At 43.0% G+C, this 20,740-nt stretch overlaps 1 protein-coding gene across 12 annotated transcripts in view; it reads left to right on the top strand.

Annotated features, from left to right (window-relative positions):
* Positions 1–19,956, top strand: part of MBNL3 (muscleblind like splicing regulator 3) — a 94,526-nt gene extending 74,570 nt beyond the window's left edge. For 7 of the 12 annotated variants that reach the window (XM_042029129.1, XM_042029136.1, XM_042029130.1 and 4 more), the window contains 5 exons: positions 4,586–4,736; positions 7,011–7,046; positions 9,148–9,242; positions 10,680–10,753; positions 12,661–19,956. In XM_042029129.1, coding sequence (XP_041885063.1) covers positions 4,586–4,736; positions 7,011–7,046; positions 9,148–9,242; positions 10,680–10,736 — 339 coding nt within the window. In that variant the 3' untranslated portion in view covers positions 10,737–10,753; positions 12,661–19,956. The remainder of the gene's footprint in view (positions 1–4,585; positions 4,737–7,010; positions 7,047–9,147; positions 9,243–10,679; positions 10,754–12,660) is intronic. The other 5 variants (XM_042029132.1, XR_006016268.1, XR_006016267.1 and 2 more) reach the window with 5 other exon arrangements.
* The last annotated feature ends 784 nt before the right edge of the window (positions 19,957–20,740 follow it).

The following is a 20,740-nucleotide window of genomic DNA, read 5'->3' as shown; positions in this document are numbered from 1 at the left end:
CCTTCAGCTAGCTCTGTCTGTGGTTCATCCCCTCATTCCCCAGTGGGACAGTGTCAACAAAGGGACGGACCTCCCTCTGGGTGCCTTTTGCTTCAGTCTTAAGCATGGGATCTGCTCCCCGAGCTTCTGCCTGCAAGCTGTCGTTATATAAGCTGTCTTTGATTGTTTTATGAATCTCAAATAATATGTTTTACTTGGCTTTATGATGCTCATAGTGAGGCAAAAGCCATCCTCACAGTACTGTCAGTCCTGGCTCCATAGAAGACAACTCCTTCCCATTTTCCCAAATAATAAGGGATACAATACATTCTAAAAAAAAAGCTCCTGTTGCCCAGCTATAGCAGGGAGAGGGAAGAGTGGACATAGAGGAGCTGTGAAACCATCAAGCTGATATTGCTTCTCATTCCCAGAGCTAGAAAGGAGAAGCTGACCTGCTCCCCTTCCTCTCCAAAGACTTGTTTTTGGGTTTAAGTGGTCAAGAGGTTTCCTTATCAGAGTTTGAGGCAGCAGCAGTGGGAAGCCTTGCTAGGGCCCAGCTTCTGCCAGCAGTGGTGGAATGACGCTGTGAATGATGTCGCAGCCTCTCACTTCTGCTCAGCTGGCAAAGACACAGCCGCAAAGCCAGCACAGGCGGACCTGCACAATGTCTCGCTGCCCTCTACAAGAGCCACCACTCTGAGGAGACACGGTCTGGCAGAGAATCGGAGAGCCCATAAGTACTCCCCCACTGAACAAACCCTACAAGAGAAGTTACTTGTCCGAGTCCTCCTGCTCTGACACATCTAAAGGTTTGCAGCCAGTTGTTGGAATATGTCACCTCTACTGAACCATTCATGAGTGATAAGAGCATGTATGATTTTCAGAGGACACTGCTCACATTGCTTCTGCTGCTTGCCAGGGAATGGGTGCCCTCTCTCAGATCATTCTGTATTTGTCATGCCTGGCAGCAGACCCAGCCCCTCTTTGCTGAGTGCAGAAGAGTGAAAGTGTGATCTGGTCCTGGGAGATAGAGATCTAAGGGGAACTTTGAGGTGCAATTAAATTGTTTGTTGCAAAGAATTAATCCAGTTCTTGTCTTGTGAAAAATAACGAGAGGTTTGTTAACGCGCATGTGGGAAATTCTGACTTTGGCATGCAGTGTGTTTTTATCTGTCAGTCTTGCTGAAGAATTGCTTTCCATGCCATGGAGAGAAGTGGCACAAGCCTCTTTGTTCAGATGCTCATTCAAGCAGGACTGTGGCTTTCCCAGCCCAAAAATGAGAGTCTGCCTGGCATTTTAGTAGGGGAAATTGTTCATTTGGATCAGTGCAGGACTATCACATGGATACTGAACTGAATTAACCATTTCACTGGTGAAGATGTCCAGATGCTGGTGCAAGGGTTGCATACCCATGTGTGCACACAGACGCACAGGGAAAAAAATAAAGTCAGAAAAAGTTACTGTCCAAAGCTGCTGCTGTATTTGTGGTGGTCAGAGCTTGTCCAGAGGGAAAGCACAAGCAGCTGCATGAGGTAAATTCATCAAGTAAGTTCTTTGCTACAAGGGTTTAGTCTAATTCCTTTGCTGCAGTGGGGAGACACTGGCTACAGAATTTGGTGGTGAGGAGTCTCCATTGCTTGTTGTATATTCTGCTTGTGGGATTCCTTCAGAACCAGGACATAGTGGGAGAAAAAAATAATGTATCCCCTAGAGCTGCTACAATTCCTGCAGGTCTTGAGTGATACAAAAATTGTAGCCCATGTCAAATGAGACACATTTGTGTGATCCTGTGACCCTGCCAGATCCGGGTGCAGAACCTGTATTAGCCCAGCTTCATCATGTGCAATTTTAGATGCGTCTTTAAGGCATTATAGATGCCTTTCAGTGAGTGTGCTCCTGGCCTGAGGCTCTTACCTCTGCACAAGGGCTGGAGAAGGGCTGAAGCCAGATCCTTCTGTCTCCCTGGGCCCTCCTGCACCTTAGTATCTAAAATAAGATCGGTTGGCAACAGCAGGAGCACATCTTCATGGATCCTGTGTGAACACTCCTCCAGCTGCTGGGGTGGAGGGGTGACCCACAGGGCTGTGTCAAACCAGAAGCAGATCAAGATGGGTTCCTGGCTCCTGTGCCCACAGAGCCCACATGGGAGAGCTGGACTTCAGATGGCACAGCAGCTGCTGCAGAGTGCTTGTTTCTTTAGAACACTCTGGAAATACTGCATTTATCTGTGTTTCTCCAGCTGGGTGCTGTTGAGGGAGCAACAGTGAGGCTGCTATAGCCCCTTTCTTTCCCTTGCTCCCAAGGGGCTATAGCAGGTTAGTAGGGAGGGTGATGCTGGAGAGGTAATGGGATAGTCTGATGTGTCTTGACATCCCTGTGGCCTGCTGGTGTCTGTATGCTCCCTCTGACTGCAGTGCTGGTCTTGGGAATTGTCCTAGGAAGTGCCGGGACATCACAGCAAGGTCTCAAAAGCCTTCAGCTGTTCTGCTTTTGACACTACCATTTTGGGGTTTGGGGTGGCAACAGCCTTTGGCCAAGAAGCAGGGAGTCAAAAGTCCATTATGTGCCTGGCACAGTTGCTTTGCTGTAATTAGTAAATTCTTCTTCTGAGGCAGATTTTGGAAGTGTCTGAAAAGGATTATTTAGCAATTGGATACCATAAGGGGCATTAATTTAAGTAGCAAGTTCTTCAGTCACTGTAAAGCTGTAAAACCTCTGTGATGTACAGGAAACTACTCCAGACTCTGTAAGCTGCAGATCTGCCCCATGCCTGGAGGAACATTCATATAGCCATCATTAAACAGATGAGTTGTAGATACAGGCAGATTTAATACAGATACCAATGAAAGCTTACTTAGAAATGAAAACTGGTACATCATCCTAAAATGTGGATCTTAAGTAAAAGATTTTGGTGTTTGTGTCTGAGAATATTGTCCCATCTGACTGCTGTCTTTTGGTAGGAGCCAGAAGAAATCTGGGAAGATTATATCCTAATGCTGAGAATGGATGCCTGCTAGCATAGGCAAAGGATGTGTGCATGTCTGTGGGCAGTTTTGCAAATGCAATTTCTTCTAATTTTCTTTTTTAATATTAAAACCACCCAAAAGCCACCATGTGAGTAGAGATAGGATGGAGTAATGTTTTGCCTGGAAGTATGTTGCTTAACATTTCTCAGATGAGCAGTCTCCTATAGCAAATAAAATTTAAAGTGAAAACCTGTTTCTAGATAGCGACAAACTGTTGCAAGCTTTCACTTACGCTCTTGTTGTGTGTTGATCTTCATAAGGCTTTAAAATATCTTTACTTGTATCCTTTCTTCTGAGTACTGTGTTTGTAGCTTTAACCCTTCATTAGCCAAACCTTCTCCGTTACCTACTATTCATTTGTGACCTATTAAAATAAAAGTAGGAGTGATAACCCTGTTTTTCAGCCATTGCTTTGCTACATGATACAGACTAACAACTAGTCAGAAATTACCTGCTTCTGCATGACTTCCACGTGCTTAAATCTCATTGATGTCAATGGGAGTGTTACATGGAAGAGGACTGTGGGGAATAATTAAAAAGGACCCTTTTCTATCACAATGTGAAGAAAAAAATGTGGTTTCTTACTTGGGTACAATGAAAACCTGTAAATCATTAGAAACATTCCTGTCTCCAAAGAACCTGACATACTGCTTTGCTGTTGAGACATGCTTGGGTGAATGATGAGTAACTCACTGAGAAAAGTTCCTGAGTTGGGTTAATGCTTTTTACCAAGTCTGATCATGAAACAGGTTTGACGGCCTGGAAGAAGCCTGTGGTGTGATAGAATGAAAAGAAGGCATTTGTCAATGGCTTTTTCCACTGTTAATAACAAGTGAGCAGTATTTGACTGATGGAGGCCACCTTCTGTAAAGTGGGAGCTGGTCCAAATCTGCTGGTGGGCTGTGCCTCTGGTGTGAGCAGTGGAGAATCAGGCCTGGTCTTGACCATGTTGCTCAGCCTCTCTACTAACAAATGGAAATGCTTTTTACTGTGAATGTAATGTTATGTGTGTAATTGACAACAGCTACAGCTTTACCATCTGGACACATGGGTTGGCTGCACAGTGTGCATGCTTCCACACATGCACACATACATGTAGGCAGGTGTTGAACCAGAGGCAAGCATCCCTTTTTTTTCCATGGCATTTGTTGCTTATGCTAATCTTCATGGGTTTTAAATAGTCATCTACTATATTTTTCCTGTTTGTTTGGGGGTTTTTAATGCTTGTTGCCTGCAATGCTCTTTGTAGCATCCTGTCCAGGTGATCACCTCTCCCTTTCCTTTTCCCTGTGCTTTTTTCTCCCTCTGTACCCAAGTCAGTCCTACTGAAAAGCTCCTTAGCATCCCTCCTCCTTCTGGACTCTGTCCTTCCTCCTGGTGCATTTATTAACTGCTTACCTAGTGAAGCTATTGTTTCTACTCGTACTGTGACTTAGCTGCTCTTCTCTTTCCTGTCTTGCTAAGTTGATACAGTTGCAGGTGATTTGCAGCCAAGACCCCCTATTATTTATTGCATGCTTGACCTACATCTGGGCCCCTTCATTTACTTCACGTGTCTTTAATGACTCCTTATCCACAGGCCCTGCCGCCTGGTGCACTTCAACCTTTACCAAAGAGGCCAGCACTTGAAAAAAACAATGGTGCCACCACAGTCTTTAACCCAAGCGTTTTCCACTACCAACAGGCTCTAGCCAACATGCAGTTGCAACAGCCTACATTCATCCCTACAGGTAAGTGTCTCCTCGCTTTCCCCACCATCATGGTTTATTTTGTGACCTTGGTGTTCAGCTAATGAGCAGTTTTGTAAGAGTCCTTAGCAAAAGAGTATTGGTGTGTAGGTTCATGTTAAAAATGGATGAAAAATTAACATTTGTTGTTTGACTTTTTTCCCTTCACCTACTACAGTTTAGAGCTTTTCACATGTAAAGATCCTTCTTAGCCCTTTTTGTGTGGTTTGGGGTTTTTTTAAAGCAGTCAAACTAAGAAAAATGTCTGCATGTTTCTTGAATTCACATTTTCTGTTTTTCTCCTTATGGTTCAACTGGTTAATCCCAAATTAATTCTTTGACTCTTGCGTAGCTGTCTTATGGACTCATGTTAAAGTGTCTTATGGACCTCTATGCATGCTCTCTTGAGCCTGTAGGCACCTTCCTGAGCTTGTATCTTACTGACCTACATATTGCAGCAGCTGTGATGTTTATAGAGGGAAAGGTTAGTCTCTAGTAAGTACAGATTATATAATCCTCTTTAAAGGCATATATTTCCCTCTTTCTTGTCTTTTGACCAGTACAATACCCTAAGATTTTTAAAAGCAATTTAACTCCCAGCTTTTATTGTACCTTTAAGGTCTCAGAGTTAAATTGAAAGATACAGTTCAGTAATTCTTATAGGACTGGAAATATTAATGTGGCAGATGTGACTGACTTCTGACTGGCAAATTAACTGCAGTCAAATGAAAACCAAAACCTGCTTAGAGTGGAAAGTATTATAAGTGGCTGAATTAGGACTATTCCAGGGTTGATACCTCGTGTTTTAGTATCATTATTATCGTTCAGAGCATCATAAGAAAATTAATGCCCAGTGTTTTTAATGTTTAATGCTGTATTTACTTGTCAGATGATGTTTCCAAAAATACACCAAGTGTTCCTCTGGGCTGACCCCTGGAGGTGAACACACAGTGAACCTGCACTGTGGCCCTGTTGTTCTTTGGGGTCGGGGGAAAAGCTTTAGAGACAATCCTGTCCTGAGAGCAAACTTTCTCAGGTGGAGTGTGGGTCCAGGGAACGGGGACCTAAACCCTGTGCTTATGTGGCCTTTCTGTTATGACAGCCCTTGGAAGCACTTAGAACTCAGCAGCTGCCAAGATGTTCTTCCAGGGAAGTGGATTCTCATGTGGAGAGGTGGAGTCGTAGCCTTTTACCTTGTGCTCTGCAAAGTGTTGGAGGGGCTGGGCTGAGCTGACCTTACAATAGTTCTGTCAGATGCCAAGTGAAATACTTCTTCAGGAAGCACAAAACAGAAAACAGGAAGCACTTTGGGGAATGCCAGGTCCCCCAGCTGGCTACACACTTCTCTTCCTCAAGGTCGCAGTTGCCAAAGTCGACATAAGGACATGCATTTCTGATGGAATACCATAAATCAGCTGTACCCAGCTGTACTTGCTGTGCTGTGGTGCTGGTCTTATGGCAGTGAAATTACTGCAGGGCTGATGCATAACAGGGCTGCTTACTGTCATCTGCTCTTTTCTGAAGACATTAATGCTGGGCAGAGCAGCAAATTTCCAGTCAGAGGATGGATCTGTGATGAATTTATGTTACACATCAGACTCCAGATCTGGGCTCGGCCTTGGCAGCGCTCAGGAAAGCAAAGCAGAGAGGTGGCACATTGCAGCCCTCACCGTGGGGAGGGGAAGGGAGCTGTTGCTTTTCTTAGTATCTCCTGTTCAGTTGTTGAGAGATCAACATCATGGGTTGCCATGGCAGGGGGAGTCAGGCTGTCTCTTGAAAACAGCATCACCACTGCAATTTTTTCAAGTCCAGAAAAATAAATGCCTCTTTCAGCTTAAACTAGAGACTTTGAATCCCAGTCCCTGCTTGAGGGAGTAAATTGCTTTTGGAAAGTCAGTTTTAACATGAGTGTGACGTTCTTCTAAGGGCAGTGTTTTTTCTGCTGACATGATCAGAAAGAAATCAGCATACCCAATACCCAAGAAATCCCAAACAACCCAGATTTCTGGGATTAATCGTGTCATATAATACCAAGGTGGGAGGAGTTTATTCTCTACTACTCAAGAATTAAAGAATTAATTTGGTTTGCTATGATCTCTTAAAACTGAGTTTAAACTATTTGTCTACCAATATGCAGAATTTGTTTGCATGTGCTTAAATATTGAATGCTGCAAGGAGAATACCTGCTTTTTAGTTAAAGTGATATCTAACACTGAAGCTTCACTAATGAAATATCCCTTTTGTTCATCTTTCCACGCTTCCATGCATGGTGTGCAGGGTCAGTTCTGTGCATGACACCCACTGCAAGCGTTGGTAGGTTTTTCTACACAAACTTCTCAATTTTTCCTTATCTGAAAGAGATTGCAAGTTAGTATGCATCAGTGAGAACCTGGGTGGTTGAGTGGTGTGATTGTCTATCTGCTGTCTTCTTTGAGGCTTAAATGGTTGTATCCCTTTTAATTTCTGTGCAGTGCAGTGTTTCATGTGACTTATAATAAGAGAATCCAAGGTGATGTGTTTCCACCCCTATTTAGTTCTGCTTCAGAGACAAGAATCTGTCACTTAAATGTCTTTACAACCTATTTAAGTCATTGTCATCTAACACAAGGAAATAGCAATGGGAGGATCCTGTTGGCTTATTTTGTTTTATTTTGTATCAAGCAACAGGCAGACTTAAGTTTGGATTTTTAGTTGTTCTTCTGAGGATATTTTAGGAGATTGGTTTAACAAAGGTGCTAAGGAGGAACACATCTGGGGTCAGCCCCCCTGCCAGAGCAGGGTGCTGCTTGTACAGTGAGAGAAGCAGGATTTGGACCATGGACTGGCTGGAGAGTCATCTCTGTAGGGCAGTGTTAGGTGTGCAGGTACAGGAGATCATAGGGAGTTACCACTGCAGATATACGTGGGATGCAGGGAGGCAGTGGGTCTGAGTATGTGCTCATTAGTGCTGCAGGGATCCACTCTGTTCAGGCTCAGCATCTGGGTCTTACTGAAACCTCTGCAGGCCTTTGAGGACCTTCCCCTCTGTCTACAGCTGCTGAGCACAGCAGGGTGGGTGAAAGCTGAACTTTCATCCTCTAGCCAAGGTTATGCAAGACTACCAGCATCCAGGTGTGTGCCTGCCTTAGTCAGAGGGAGAGAAGCAGGAGCCCTGGGGAGGGTGCAAGGCTTTCCAAGAGCAGGTCTGGAAGCTCTGGCATGAATGGCTAAGCACTCTGCTCTTGAACCTGCCTATCTCTATAGAGCAGGGAGGACACATCGCTTGCATAATAAGGAGCCGAGTCCCTCAAATACAGCTCTGCCTGTAGGAAACCCCAACCCACACGTTCCAACATCTCATGGCCAGAGTGTGCACAGCCACAGCCACACGCTCCTTCCATGCTGGGGCTGGCCGTGGCTGCTGGGGTGGAGGGGAAGGCAAGTCTGCTTCCCCACCACATGTTTGTGGGGATGGCTGGGCCTTCCTGTGGACTTCTCGGCCCCGCAAAACCCTCTCGGGTTTGGGGAATGCCCATGTGTGCACCAGAGCATCCCTTCCAGCACCGTGCTCTGTGGGACGCACAGCTTCAGGAGGCTGCCAAAGCTCCCTGCTGCCGTGTTGTTCTTTTGGATGCTCTTCCTGCAAATTGTAGCTGTTCAGATGCATTTGTGTATTTTTCCCTCTCTGTCCCATCCCCTCTTCATCTCCCCCACCCCGCAAGAGGGGAGTTTTGCCAAATCACATAGAATTAGGGTGGAAAGGAAGCATGCTGAATTTGTACAGAGAGAGCTCAGTCTGCCAGCCGCTCGTTTGCCATGCCTCCAGCTCTGTCCCATGCCGAAACATTGTCCCTGCTAGAGAGAGGCAAGAAGACCTGGTGACAGGGCTGCGGCAGCTGCTGCGAAGTGCATCATGTACCTCTGGTTGCTGGCGGGGACGGGGTGGGGAGGGAAGGGGACAAGCTTTCCCAGGCGGGCGGGAGGGTGCGCTTGCCAAAATGTCCCCACCCAAAGGAACGTGCACTGGCTGTGTCTAACTCCCCACGGGTGCGAGCTGACATGGGCTTTTGCTAGCACACCCATCCTCTCCCCCCTTTGGAAATTTGGCCCTCGGAGTCTAATACATCATTGTTCTGCTTATAAATGTACTAAGTGTTGAGAATGTTTTGGTTTTTTCCTTAATTATAATTGTAATTGGCTTTTCCCCTTCTCTCTTGTTTATTTTTTTTCCCAACGCTGTCTTGCTTTGCACTGTGATTGCATGCTGCGCCCCGATGTGTCCTTCATGACGATGTCACATGGCTTGTTGCTGTGATTCCTGCCACGCCCCCAAATCCACCACATGTTGCCATGGTTACATAAAACCAACCAACCAAACAAAATGTATATACACTCCACCCTCCCGTATGTCGCTTCCATGGTTCCCTTCCGAAAGTGCCCATGATGCACGGTGCTACGCCCACCACTGTGTCTGCAGCAACAACTCCTGCCACCAGCGTCCCCTTCGCTGCAACAGCTACCGCCAATCAGGTTTGGCCCTTTCAATGGCTTTCTTTCACGTGTTCAGATCTCGAAGACCGGGCGAGGGGCTGGATCCCGTGCAGGGTCGAGCGCCATTCCGCCCTGCTTGGCACAGGCTCGGGCTCGCAGAGGCAGCGTGTGCGTGTGTGTGCGTGCGTGCGTGTGGCCGGGGATCCAAGGGGGCTGCTTCTACCACCTGCGGGATGGGCACAAGCCCAGCCGGAGTGTAGGGATGGGCGATTGGCAGGGGTGCAGGCTCTCCTCCAAAAACACACCTCCCCCCGGGTCCTCAAAAAATGGGCTTTAAGTCTCCTGAGCATACAGTCACACAAGACCTGCAGCACTTCTGCTTTCAGTCTCAAGCAGAAATATTACCCCGAGCATCCTTCCGTGTGGTATTTTGGCATGTTCTCTCTGGGCTGGAAAGCGGAAGTGGTAACACAAAGTAGCCTCCCCCCACCACAAAATTGGACTCTAAAAACTACCAAAAAATCCCCAAACAACCAAAAATCAGGGATGAGGCTGTGAAGTCTAAAGTTTTTTTTATGCCAATAGCATGTCACCCATCCCTACAGAAAGGATTCTGGATGTGCAGTACGTGCCATTATAGCACTGCCGTAAGTGTACAGGATTCCATGCATGTCTGCCGAGCTATAATTCTTTCCAAAACTTTCCTCTGAAGATACCGAGTGTGATGGCTGCTTCTGCACCCGTCCTGAACTGTATATGCACAACCTGTCCTAGTGATGCTTCCTGATAATTTGGTGTGACACAGCTTCTCCCAGTTAGACCAGAGACATTTCAAACAGTTTTTAAAAAAATTTTCCCCCAGTACTAATTTTAGCATTTTTATTTGTCATGCTCTCAGGTTTGGAGCTATTGCAAAGACATTGGGGTGTCACTTTATTCTGTTGGAGGCTGTTAGCCATGCTGAATGCCAGTAATATCTCTGGGGGCATCCTCTAGTCTTTTGCTGGTTGTGAGGTCATGAGGATTTCAGTAGGAGTTTTGCCTGCGTAAGTCCTAGGCAGTGTTTTACTGCTCACAGTAGGAACTGCCAGTCTTTTTCTGTGCTTTGTCATTATTTTCAGGTAGATCAGGTCTTACTCAGACTTGTATTGGTCATGGGAAGTAGAGGAAAGTAGAAATTCCTGTGCAGTGTTGCTCTGTGGCTGTATGAGTCCTGTTTCAGCCAGATAGTTTCAGGGCATTTCTGTAGTCTATGGAGTCAAAATCCCAGTACAATCACCAGGTACTCCACAAGGCATCAGTAGTGGTGCAGATACATTGTACCTAATGTGTAGCAAAATACAGACTTGGGAGTGGATCCTGTTTTAAGACACTGATGTACTTATTAACCTGATACTGAAGACAGAATAAACAGCCCGATCTCAAGGCAATGTTTTAATGTGTTGTGTTCTTTGTTTTTTTTTTTTTTTGCTGTAGATATCCCAGTTATCAGTAGATGAACTGAGTAGCAGCATGTTTGTTTCACAGATGTAGAAGTTCCCGATAGAACAGTAAGTTCCTTTTTGGTATTTCTCTTCACGGTGAATCAATTTGTACATGGGCACTGCATCCCCTTAACACGGGGCTGGCTCAGGGAGAGGGATGAGCCCATGGGACCCCACTGGCTTCATGCTCTGCCAATTCAACAGGAATTCAGCAGCTGCAGCATGGACACGGACCAGCCCCATGGTTTATAACGAGCACTGTTTTCTGTGTCTCAAGTACTTGTTCTGCGATGTTCGCCACCTCCCTGTGCATTCCACCAGTCCCATGGCTCTATTTACAGGTTGCTCTTGCTCTACACGGCTCCCAGCTGCCTGCAGATGCCTCTGGGATTTGCAGTGTTGATGGCAAAGACTGCTCTGGTAATGAGTCAGATGAAAAGGTGTAACTTCTCTTTTGCTATTAGTGATATATTTCCTTTCCTGGGCTGAGCAGAATTGGGTCAGCAGCAGCTGCTGTGCATCTGCAAGGCTGGCTTGGTCTGGGCAGAGCTCTGCTAGTCAGCTGCAGAGAGGGCCTGGCTCATGGTGGGTTGAAAACCAGAATGAATGTCATAAGCAACACAGTCTTCATCCCACCTGCAGATCCTGGACTTCCCTAAGGTGATAGTTTCCTCTGAGGGGAATGATGGAGGAATTTGTCCTTGGACTTACAGAATATTATTTCACAGGCATAGCAGCAGTGTCATTTTTCCATTGCTTTTCTTTGTGAGTTTTAGCTGATGTTCATGAGCGAAAATCCCTGGATAGTTTCAGTTCTTGACTGTGTTTTTTTACCCCAAGAGAGTAAAGAGCAATTCAGCCAATTCAACAAGAGGTCACCAGATTTTCTCAAAGCAGCCATTTAGTATATGCAGATATGCAACTCATTACTTCCTTAGGTCATATATTACAGGCAAGTACTTAAATGCTGGAAATTAATTTGGCAAGCAATTCTGTAGTGATATCTATTAGCAATCAACAGAAGCTACTTTCTCAGTGATGGTCCTTATCTCTGCTGACCTTAATTAAGTACCATATGTATACATGACCTGCTAACTGTGGCCGTGGACCTTGTTCATCAGGGGTGACACCAAGCTTATCCACGTTAGTGAAAATGTTCAGCTTAGACTGTACTGCTGTTTCAAATGACACACAGACATGACACCTGGCATGTTAACCCATTTCCATAACGTGTAAAACAGCCTGTTCCACCCAGTATGGAAATCGTTTGATTGGAAGAGCTTAATCTTGAAGTCTTTTGAGATTGTTTTCAGCATTTTTTCAGGAAACTTTCCCTGAGTGGGACTTTGGTAACTGAAACACTTGCTGCTCTGACAGATGTTTTTCTTTTCCTCCAGGGCTGAAGTAGCCCTGGTAGCCAGGCTGGTTAGTCTAGCTCTGCAGGACATAAGTTGTTGGGTCCTTCAGTGGAGGATTTTCATAAGTACATCCCAGAAGAGGCAATTTGTTCACATAAGAGGGTCCCCTGAGCACAGGGTTTCTGTGTCTGTGTTTCATCTCTGGGCTCAGTTTGCCTCTGGCTCGTCACTCCTTAGGATCAGATTTAATGTGACTGTCTGAAGGAAATGAGCTAACATGAATCAAGGATTCCTTTGGCTCTCTCCTTAGTCGCCCTCTACCTGGCATCCCATCCAAAAATCAGACTATTATTTGTCCACCTCCCTCTTTCACTATTTGTCCTGTCATCATCAAAAAAAGCCATAGGTGCAGATTTAAGAGGATGCCAAGTTGTGTTATTGGTGGTTCACCCTACATCAGAAAATTAATGGAATAAAATGTCTCTCTGCAACACACAAATGACAACCTCTTGGGCAACACAGTGAGGATGTAAAAGTATTAGAATGACTTTAAATTATAGATGTATTAACTTCTCACTATTTCTTTTTTGTTGTTTTTTTTTCTTTCCCCTACAGCAGACCACGTTGAAATTCTGAACAGTAAAATTATGGAGCACCAGGACTTCTTGGTGGGAAGCTGCGCATGGCCTTTCTGTATATATTCCCCTCTTCCCTCTATTGTTCTCTATCACCTCTACAGTAAGCCTGTTGCAGCCTACATGTTAACCAAAAACTGATCAATGGGAATGTCAAAAAAAAGAAAAAAAAAAAAAGCACTATAGAAACAATTAACAAACAGCGCTCTGTTATATGAGATATACAAGTAGGAAATTATAATAGACTTTTATAACACATTACTTTAACACACTTAATCATTTTATGACTACCATCCTGATAAGTGCATCTGCACAGTGGACTGTTGGTTTACTGTATACTATCGATGGATAAATGTTTGTCTTGTTTTTAAAGTGTTATCTTACTGTTTTGTTTACATCATAGACTATTGATTTGTTTTAAAGTGTACATCATTATCAAGTATACTCAATACCATTTTTTCATTATTGTTATGTCTTAAGTTTTCATATTCTGTAGGTTTTATGGGGTTTTGTTTGTTTTTTTACTAAAAATGTTATTGTGGGAAACAGGAATTATGTGCTTGAAAAACACGACACAGGAATGTTCTGCCCTTTGCTGGATTTTGCTGTTAATGTCAGCTGAAGTTCCTTATGTTAAATGCTCCTTTTATCATTTAAAATTTGCCTTCAGATAGTCTCCAAATTTTTAGTACCAGTGAAATGAAAGGACAGCTGTCATTTTTAGTCCAGTTCAGGGTATTTCTTTCAATACAATGAGCTGATTCTGGAAACTTTAGGAAAAAAACCCCAAAACCACAAAAGCCCAGGCTCAGTAGGGACAGGAACAATTTGATCAGACAGGGGTAAGCATCAAGGGATTTCTGCAGCTCTCTTGTCCATTGAAGTGCATTCTCAGCTGCAAACGGCGCACAATCTCTCTCGCTGTTTTCATGGTGCAGTCAAAACAAAAAACCAAAAAAATGGTGGTGGAGTGAGACAGCTTCAGTTGGGCAGAAGCTCATTGCATTGGAGAGGAGCAGGTGCCAGCCGTTGGCTGGGGAGGGCCCGGGACCATGGCTCAGCCCAGGCTGGGTAGCACCAAGCCCTGGGGCTTGTCTCCACCATGCATGCTGAAACATTTTGGCCTGAAATCTTATATGTGTCTCTTCTTAAAATTTTGTCAGCATGCCCCATTTGTTTAATCACCATTTTCTGTAAGTGGGTGATTTTTCTTCCCCGTGATCTCTGGCCCTTTAAAGCAAACACAGCAGTAACAAAGCAGCAAAAAGCTCAGCATAAGCTTTCTGCTGTAGATAAACATTCATCTTAATGGAGTTCCTGTAGGTCAGTGGATTTATTTTGGCACCTTCTACTTGGTCAAGAGCAATGTTTGCTGCACAACAAGGGCTAGTTCTCAATACCTCCTTTTCATACGCATGAATAAAACCATTTCACCCTGTGCACCCTGGACACCCCTGCCTGTTGTTATGCTGCATTGCTGAACAATCTGGCTGCAGAAATGCATTTTGGTTGAGGATACCACCAAACCATTTGGTTGAGGATACCATCCCTGCCATAGCTCTAGATAGTCATTGGCATTATGGGAGAGATGGATTTGCTGCTGTAAATCCACAAACTCCATACAAGGAGAAAGAGAGTCAAGCAAGAGGCCAGCTCACAGTGTCTGGAGGGGCGACCACCCCGAGCTCAGAGTGGTCCTGTAGAGTGCCAAATTCAGACAACCAAATTTTCTTCTCTTTTCCTACTTCCTTGGCCTTGGTTAGATTTTCCTTGCCCCCTCTCCTGCAGTGTGAGCACGGATAGTTTACTAGATGTGTATCTCCATGGGCCACAAGTGATGGAGTGGGACCTAGGATGCAGCCTGTGGCGCCCCAGGGCAGGTTCTGACCATCTGCCCATGGAGACTCACTCATAGCATGAACCTTTGAGGAGCCCAGCTCAAAAAGGCCTTGAGGAATCTTTTTGTTCAATTCAGCAGACTTTGAACCACATCCTGATAGAGAGGGGAAGAAAACATCCCCCCAAGACCTCCTTTATGGACCCTGAGTTTGACAGTTGCTTGTGTCCGTGGATGTTCCCCAGCTATCCACGCTCACAAGCAGCAGAGTGGCCTGAAATCAGTGACTCTGATTTGTATTGGCGACCACATACCTGTTCTTTTCACCACCGAGTTTCTGTTTCCCAAAGCCATAACATTGTTAGAGGAAAAAGTGGATTTGAGTACTTCCTGTTTGAAATTATTTGTGTATCAAAAATGGGTTTTGCACAACCTGTGCCAGTGCCTCAACAAAGAACAGAGCTGATCTTCTTAAGCCAGAAAGGATGCATTCAAGCTTGTATGGCTTTATGAGTTCAAGGAGGTTGAAATTTTTTCAGTGCTAAATGGATTTTTGTATATCTTGACACTTTGATGTAACCTCCTATTTTATTTATCGACTTAAACATCTGGCATAGATGTGCATAGAATGTAAACCTAGAATACAGCTGTTTTCATGTCACATTTAAAGCACTGAAAACAAAAGGTGTTAAAGGATTATTTTTTATTAAAGAGGTCCAGTGAGGGATGTTCAGGGTAGTTATATTAGGTGCCACAACAGTTTTTATATTGCTGGCAAATTTAGAGTTAATTTGTAAATGAGTTTAAGGAAAAAAAAGCTTGAAGCACTAAACTTCACCAAATTCAAAACAATCTTGGCAAAAATGCCATTTTGAGGTAGCACTATTTAAACCAGTTGTGCAATGACTTGCTCTAATTTTCTTTGTTCAAGAAAGAAAAGAAAAAAACCAGTCGCCAGACTATAAATTTCCTAAATAGACTATTACAAAGTCACCAAGCTAGTTAGTGACTCTAAACAAATGTCATAAAAGCATGAATATCATCTTTTATTTGACAAGAGATGTATGTAAGTTTGTTTAAATTGATATAATTTTAGTGACATTTTTATAAGCTTCCCACTTTCCATGAACCTATATTTTTTATTTATCCAAAGTTATTTCTCTTTGTCCATTTCTCTCAGCCTTATGCAAACAATATGCAAGAAATGCTGAAACTTGGATAAAACGGGTCATGCAGAGGGAAAATGAAAGCTGAGATTGATAATTTTCATGGAAAAAGGTTGTTAGTAGTTTCAATAAAAAGTACTACTACTAAACTGTAACATAAGCAGACAATAAAAGAGGGATTTAAAATAAAATGGATTCATAAAACTATTAAGATTATTTTTGTTAAATACAGTGTTTTTAGTAATTTGGAACATGATTTCACAATCAGCCGTGTTTTTTAGTTGGAAATTTTTAGCTGATGATTTTTGACTGTGTATTTTTGCATAGCAACGTTCTAGAAGCTGTTATGTCCCCGGGCAGCCCATGCAGGCCCTCTTCCCGAGCGCTCCGATGTGCTTTTGCTCCCGGCCACCCCACTGCTCCGTGCTCGCAGCGTTCCCCAGGGTCGGCACGGCCGGGCTGGGGTGCCGCTGCTCCTCCCGCTGTGCCACTGTCCCACCGGAGCGGGGACTCGACAGAGCCAGCACTGGAGGTGGGTGTATGTTGGTGGCACAGGTGGCTGGAGCAGGACACACGTGTGCTGGCAACATCCTCTGGCCTGGCTCGGGCTGGCACTGGCGCGGTAGGAGTAGCCCTAGGACACGCGGGTACACAACGACTGAGAAACTGGAGTCCTCGTTTTGTTTATCCCTTGTACATTTCACAGACATGAAAATTGAAAAAGGTGAAATTTATGAGGAAAATCTAATTTCCCATTCCTGTTGAATGGATTTAGTTTGATATTGACCTGATTTTACCATGTGCCTGGTGAAGGCCTTAGAGTATATACTGTATGTTAAAGACTGTAATAACTTAAAAAAAAAAAAAAGTAGTTGATAGCCTAATCCAAATGTAAATAGAGCTACAACTCATTGTTAGTAGGCTACAACGCATTAATTCATGTCATATATTTTGATTTCTCTACCATTAGTTTTTAAGGTTTTCATTATTGCTTCTTTTGATATCTTTGGTAACTAATGAATTTAATTTTGAAGGAGAGTTAGAGAAAGTTTTAAATTTTTAATACATGTATTCAGCCCATTTAGTTATATTCTAAACCAACACTGAAGCATGGTATAGAATACAGTCCGTAACTAGTTTGTATAGTTTACAGTTTAAGAACAAAATTAACTTTGTATGTAACTCCTACAATGATAGATTCATTGTTAACTAATTATATTAAGTTGTTGTTGCTATGGCAACAAAACTACAACATGGCTACCTTTGTATACATTATTTGTGAAATTTTCACATGTAAATTAAAAGTGATGTGTAACAGTATGAGCTTGTTAAAGGTACAGTTCAATACTGTCAGATAAAGATATGATTGAATATTTTTAAAATCCCAAAGTCCCATGTGAACGCTGAATTTGTGTCTTTAAGGTCACTTTTTCAGTCAAGAAGTTTACAACACATGGATTTAGAGTCAGGTTTTATAGCTTGTAGAAATTGTTGTGTGGCAAGGGTTATTCCACAGTATTTTCACTTCGGAAACACGGCAGCCTGTATTTACAACATAGTAACCGGTCTTGCTTTCATTTCACATTCATTCACACGGTGGGAATTCAGAATTAATCTGTTTCAGTACTGTAGCTTTGCCTGCAATTTTCTTTTCTCCAGAAATTGAACACTCACACAATTACGTTATGATCAGGGCTAAATAATTAAGCATATAACTATTTTAATACTAATTTATATTAGCAAAAACTGTACATAAGAAAAAAAATATTGTGGAATGACCCCGTAACAGTGTTGAAGATACAAATATGCTGCAGTTAAACTGATTCAGTTAGTGTACGAATGTGTGAGACACACCTTTTTTGCACTTATGTACATAGTCCACGAAAGAAATCCTTGGAACTTATTTTGAATATAAAAAGTCTGTAATAATACAGGAAAAGTTTGTAAAAGAGATAGGTATTACTAAGGCTTTGAAAAGGAGGAGTTTTTTGCTATAAAACTTATCTGAAAGCATGATGTTGCTTTGCTGTTGTAAAAGCTTTGTAGTTTGCCATAGCTTATTATACAGCAGACTGATAACAGGTCAGCTCCAACCTGCAGCACAGAGAATGGGAAACGGTGCGGAATGAATTAGTAAGGTCACTAGCAAAGATTCAAATTACTTTTTTTAATCAGCCTACATTTTCAAACACACCCCAGATCATGTTTCTGATAGGTTATGTTCTCAGTGAATCATATTAGGACTGGTAGGTCCATGGCAGCACACACACATTTTTCCTAGCACCTAATCCTATATTTTCTCTGGAAGTGTTTGTCTGTCGGAGGTGACTGTCATTGTGGCAAGTGTTTTAAATCCCAGAGCGAATTTGAAATGTCACAACTACTTTTTAACCTTTTGGGGCAAGGTAACAAAATGGAAGGACCTGGTGAGCCATAGATGGACAGGGATGGGTTGGGATTGTCTGGGACCAGTTCTTTCTGCTGTGTGACAGCCGTGGTGCTCATTTGAGAGGCACATGGTAGTGCTGCAGGTGGTGCTGGGGCAGGGACGTGAAGGCTCGTAGCAGTGTGGCCAGCTGGGTGCTCCAGGCTGGGACTAACAAGCCCCTTTGAGTTGCCACCACAGAAGAGCAAAGCTGTGGCCCCTCAGTGAGCAGCCTCTTGTTCCTGTTTGTGTTGGTACCACTGGGGCTCTGCAGTGCTGGGGGATTTTGGAGCAGCTGAAGTGCCTGTGTTGACCCATTTATTTTTGATTGGAACAAGTTTCAGTTTTCGTTGGATTTTTTTTTTAAGTACTTTTTTTTTTTTTTTCCCCCAAACCCAAGCCCTTGCGTTGCTTCAGAGAAGTAGCTGGTTTTGATGTGAGTCTGGTCCTTACTCCAGCAGTGAGTCAAGTCCCCCAGAGCAGAACTGGTGGGAGGTGGCACCCAATGTCACTGTCGCCCTTTCCTGGCTGCCCCAGGGTTGGGGGCTGAGCTGTTGCTGCCCAGTCCAAGACCAGCTCCTTGGCCAGCATTCCCGACTCCTGGCGATGCCGGTGTGTGCTCAGCCAGCCCACTCTGCACCATGGGGCTGTGCAAATGGTGGTTTGCTGAATTGGAGTAGCCCCAGGGTCTTTAAAATGAGGAAAAATCAGATGTTGCTTCTCTCCGTGGTGTTATATAATAACCTAGATTTTAATACAAAATAATCAGCTAGTTCAAGCCACCACACGATTAAGGCTTCCTTTTGCCATAGTCAATTGCTATAATCAAGCTCTTTCTCATTTCTAGGATTATGAGAGAAAAATATTTTGCACTATGTGAAATGAATCATAGCTGGTCAAACTTCATTGGAGTATGAGCATGATCATGACAACACTGCTAGAATCTTTGCTAGTGATCTTTACTGACATCCTCTATCATCAAAAATAACTCTATATGCCTCTCAAAGGAGATATTTAAACATACAAAATAACACAACTGTTAAATAAAACGAAGTTATTTTTCCAAACACACAACAGAGAGAATTACCTGACACCGAATTACAAGGTTCCAGTTCTTTATTACTGTACACAGATGCTATTTGATAGTGGTGGAAGCCAAATGATTTTGTTGCCATGGCTTTTGTATCCTAGCAGATGAGGGGATGATAAGACCATTCTTAGATTGGATTATGGGATTTTTTTTTCTTTCCAATTAGCTTTGTTTTAATTTTTTTTTTTTAGATCATGAAAATGAACTGACTCCTCACCCTTTATTACATCACCTGACAACAGATCACTTTTTTTTTTTTATAAATAGAGAATTGTATTTTAGGCAATCACTAAAATCAAAGAAAGAATGTTCTCCTAAATTGTCAATTTTAAATTTAAATATATAAAAACATTTATACTGTACTGTGTAAAGTAGATCTTTGAAGCACATTCTTCTTTTCATAGGCATTTCTGGTAAAACAAAATAAGGGAAACATTAGTTATCAATTTAATGGTATAGTTTAGAAAATGTATACAAACAACTACACTTAGCCCTGTGGAATTGTAAGAAATTAAAATATCATTGGATCCAGACTGGCGTAGGTTAATGCAGTATTTCAGTTCCATAACAGGATAGTTCATTCCCTCAACTGCTACCAACAGGGTGTACGCTTTGAATTTATTTTTCTTTTTGCCACATTATATTGCTATAGTGCTTGTACGTGCTTTAGAAATGTGCATAATGCTACTCATTTTAGTATGTTACTTCTATATTGTTATTGTTTATTTTTTGATCTTTTAATAAAGTGTATAAAATTCTTGGTTATGTTTTTTATGGATCCATATCTACACATTAATAGGAGTTTACTTTAAAAACTTTTCCAGTTCCAGTTTATTAGTTCCAAACTTCAAAGATTATGATGTAAAAATAATAACTAATGAATTTGAATCAATGTTATATCTGAAGTGTAGATCAACAGAATAAATTTCTTTCCAGAAAATACCTTCAGTATTTTGAATTCTATGTAGCCAGTGCCTCCTTTTTACTGGATGCATTTGGCCTATCATATTAAAGTTACTAACACAAGACAGACATTTGTATTTTAGAAAAATAAAAAGTAAAACTTTCCAGATGCTGCCTTTTGATTTCTCTCATGCCTTAGACTTAGGGACGTGAGTAACTGCCCTTGTGAAGTCTGAGTGTCAGTCCAGCCTTGGCACACTTTGGGGACACGTGATGTGGTCTGCTTGGCTTGTTATTTTCTATGCTTCCTTTCTGATCCTGTCTGTGATGTGATTAGAGAGGAGATCAGAGCTGTGCATTTGAAGATAACCATGAAGAATAAATCAACTCCCATTCAAAGGCCTGCAGCTTTTGTAGCACAGTGATGTGTGTATTAATTTTTCTCTCTCAGCGTTCAGGCTCACATCTCTGGCTGACACAACCTGGGGCTGCCTCTCACCATGGTCTGGAGCCACCCTGGCTGAGCTGGGTCTAGGCTGCTGCAAGAGAAAATTGCTTCTTGATGAGCTTGCGTAACTGAAACGCTGTAACACTGTGTAGATTTAGATGTAAGAAAAACGCTCAGTAGCGTGGCCACCT

The sequence above is a fragment of the Corvus kubaryi genome, unplaced genomic scaffold (genome assembly GCF_017639235.1).
Source record: "Corvus kubaryi isolate FWS band 111438036 unplaced genomic scaffold, C.kubaryi_AGA036_p1.0 37322, whole genome shotgun sequence".
NCBI classification, from domain to species: domain Eukaryota; kingdom Metazoa; phylum Chordata; class Aves; order Passeriformes; family Corvidae; genus Corvus; species Corvus kubaryi.
Note: the sequence above shows the minus strand (reverse complement) of the source record. Positions and strands in the feature narration are given on the sequence as shown.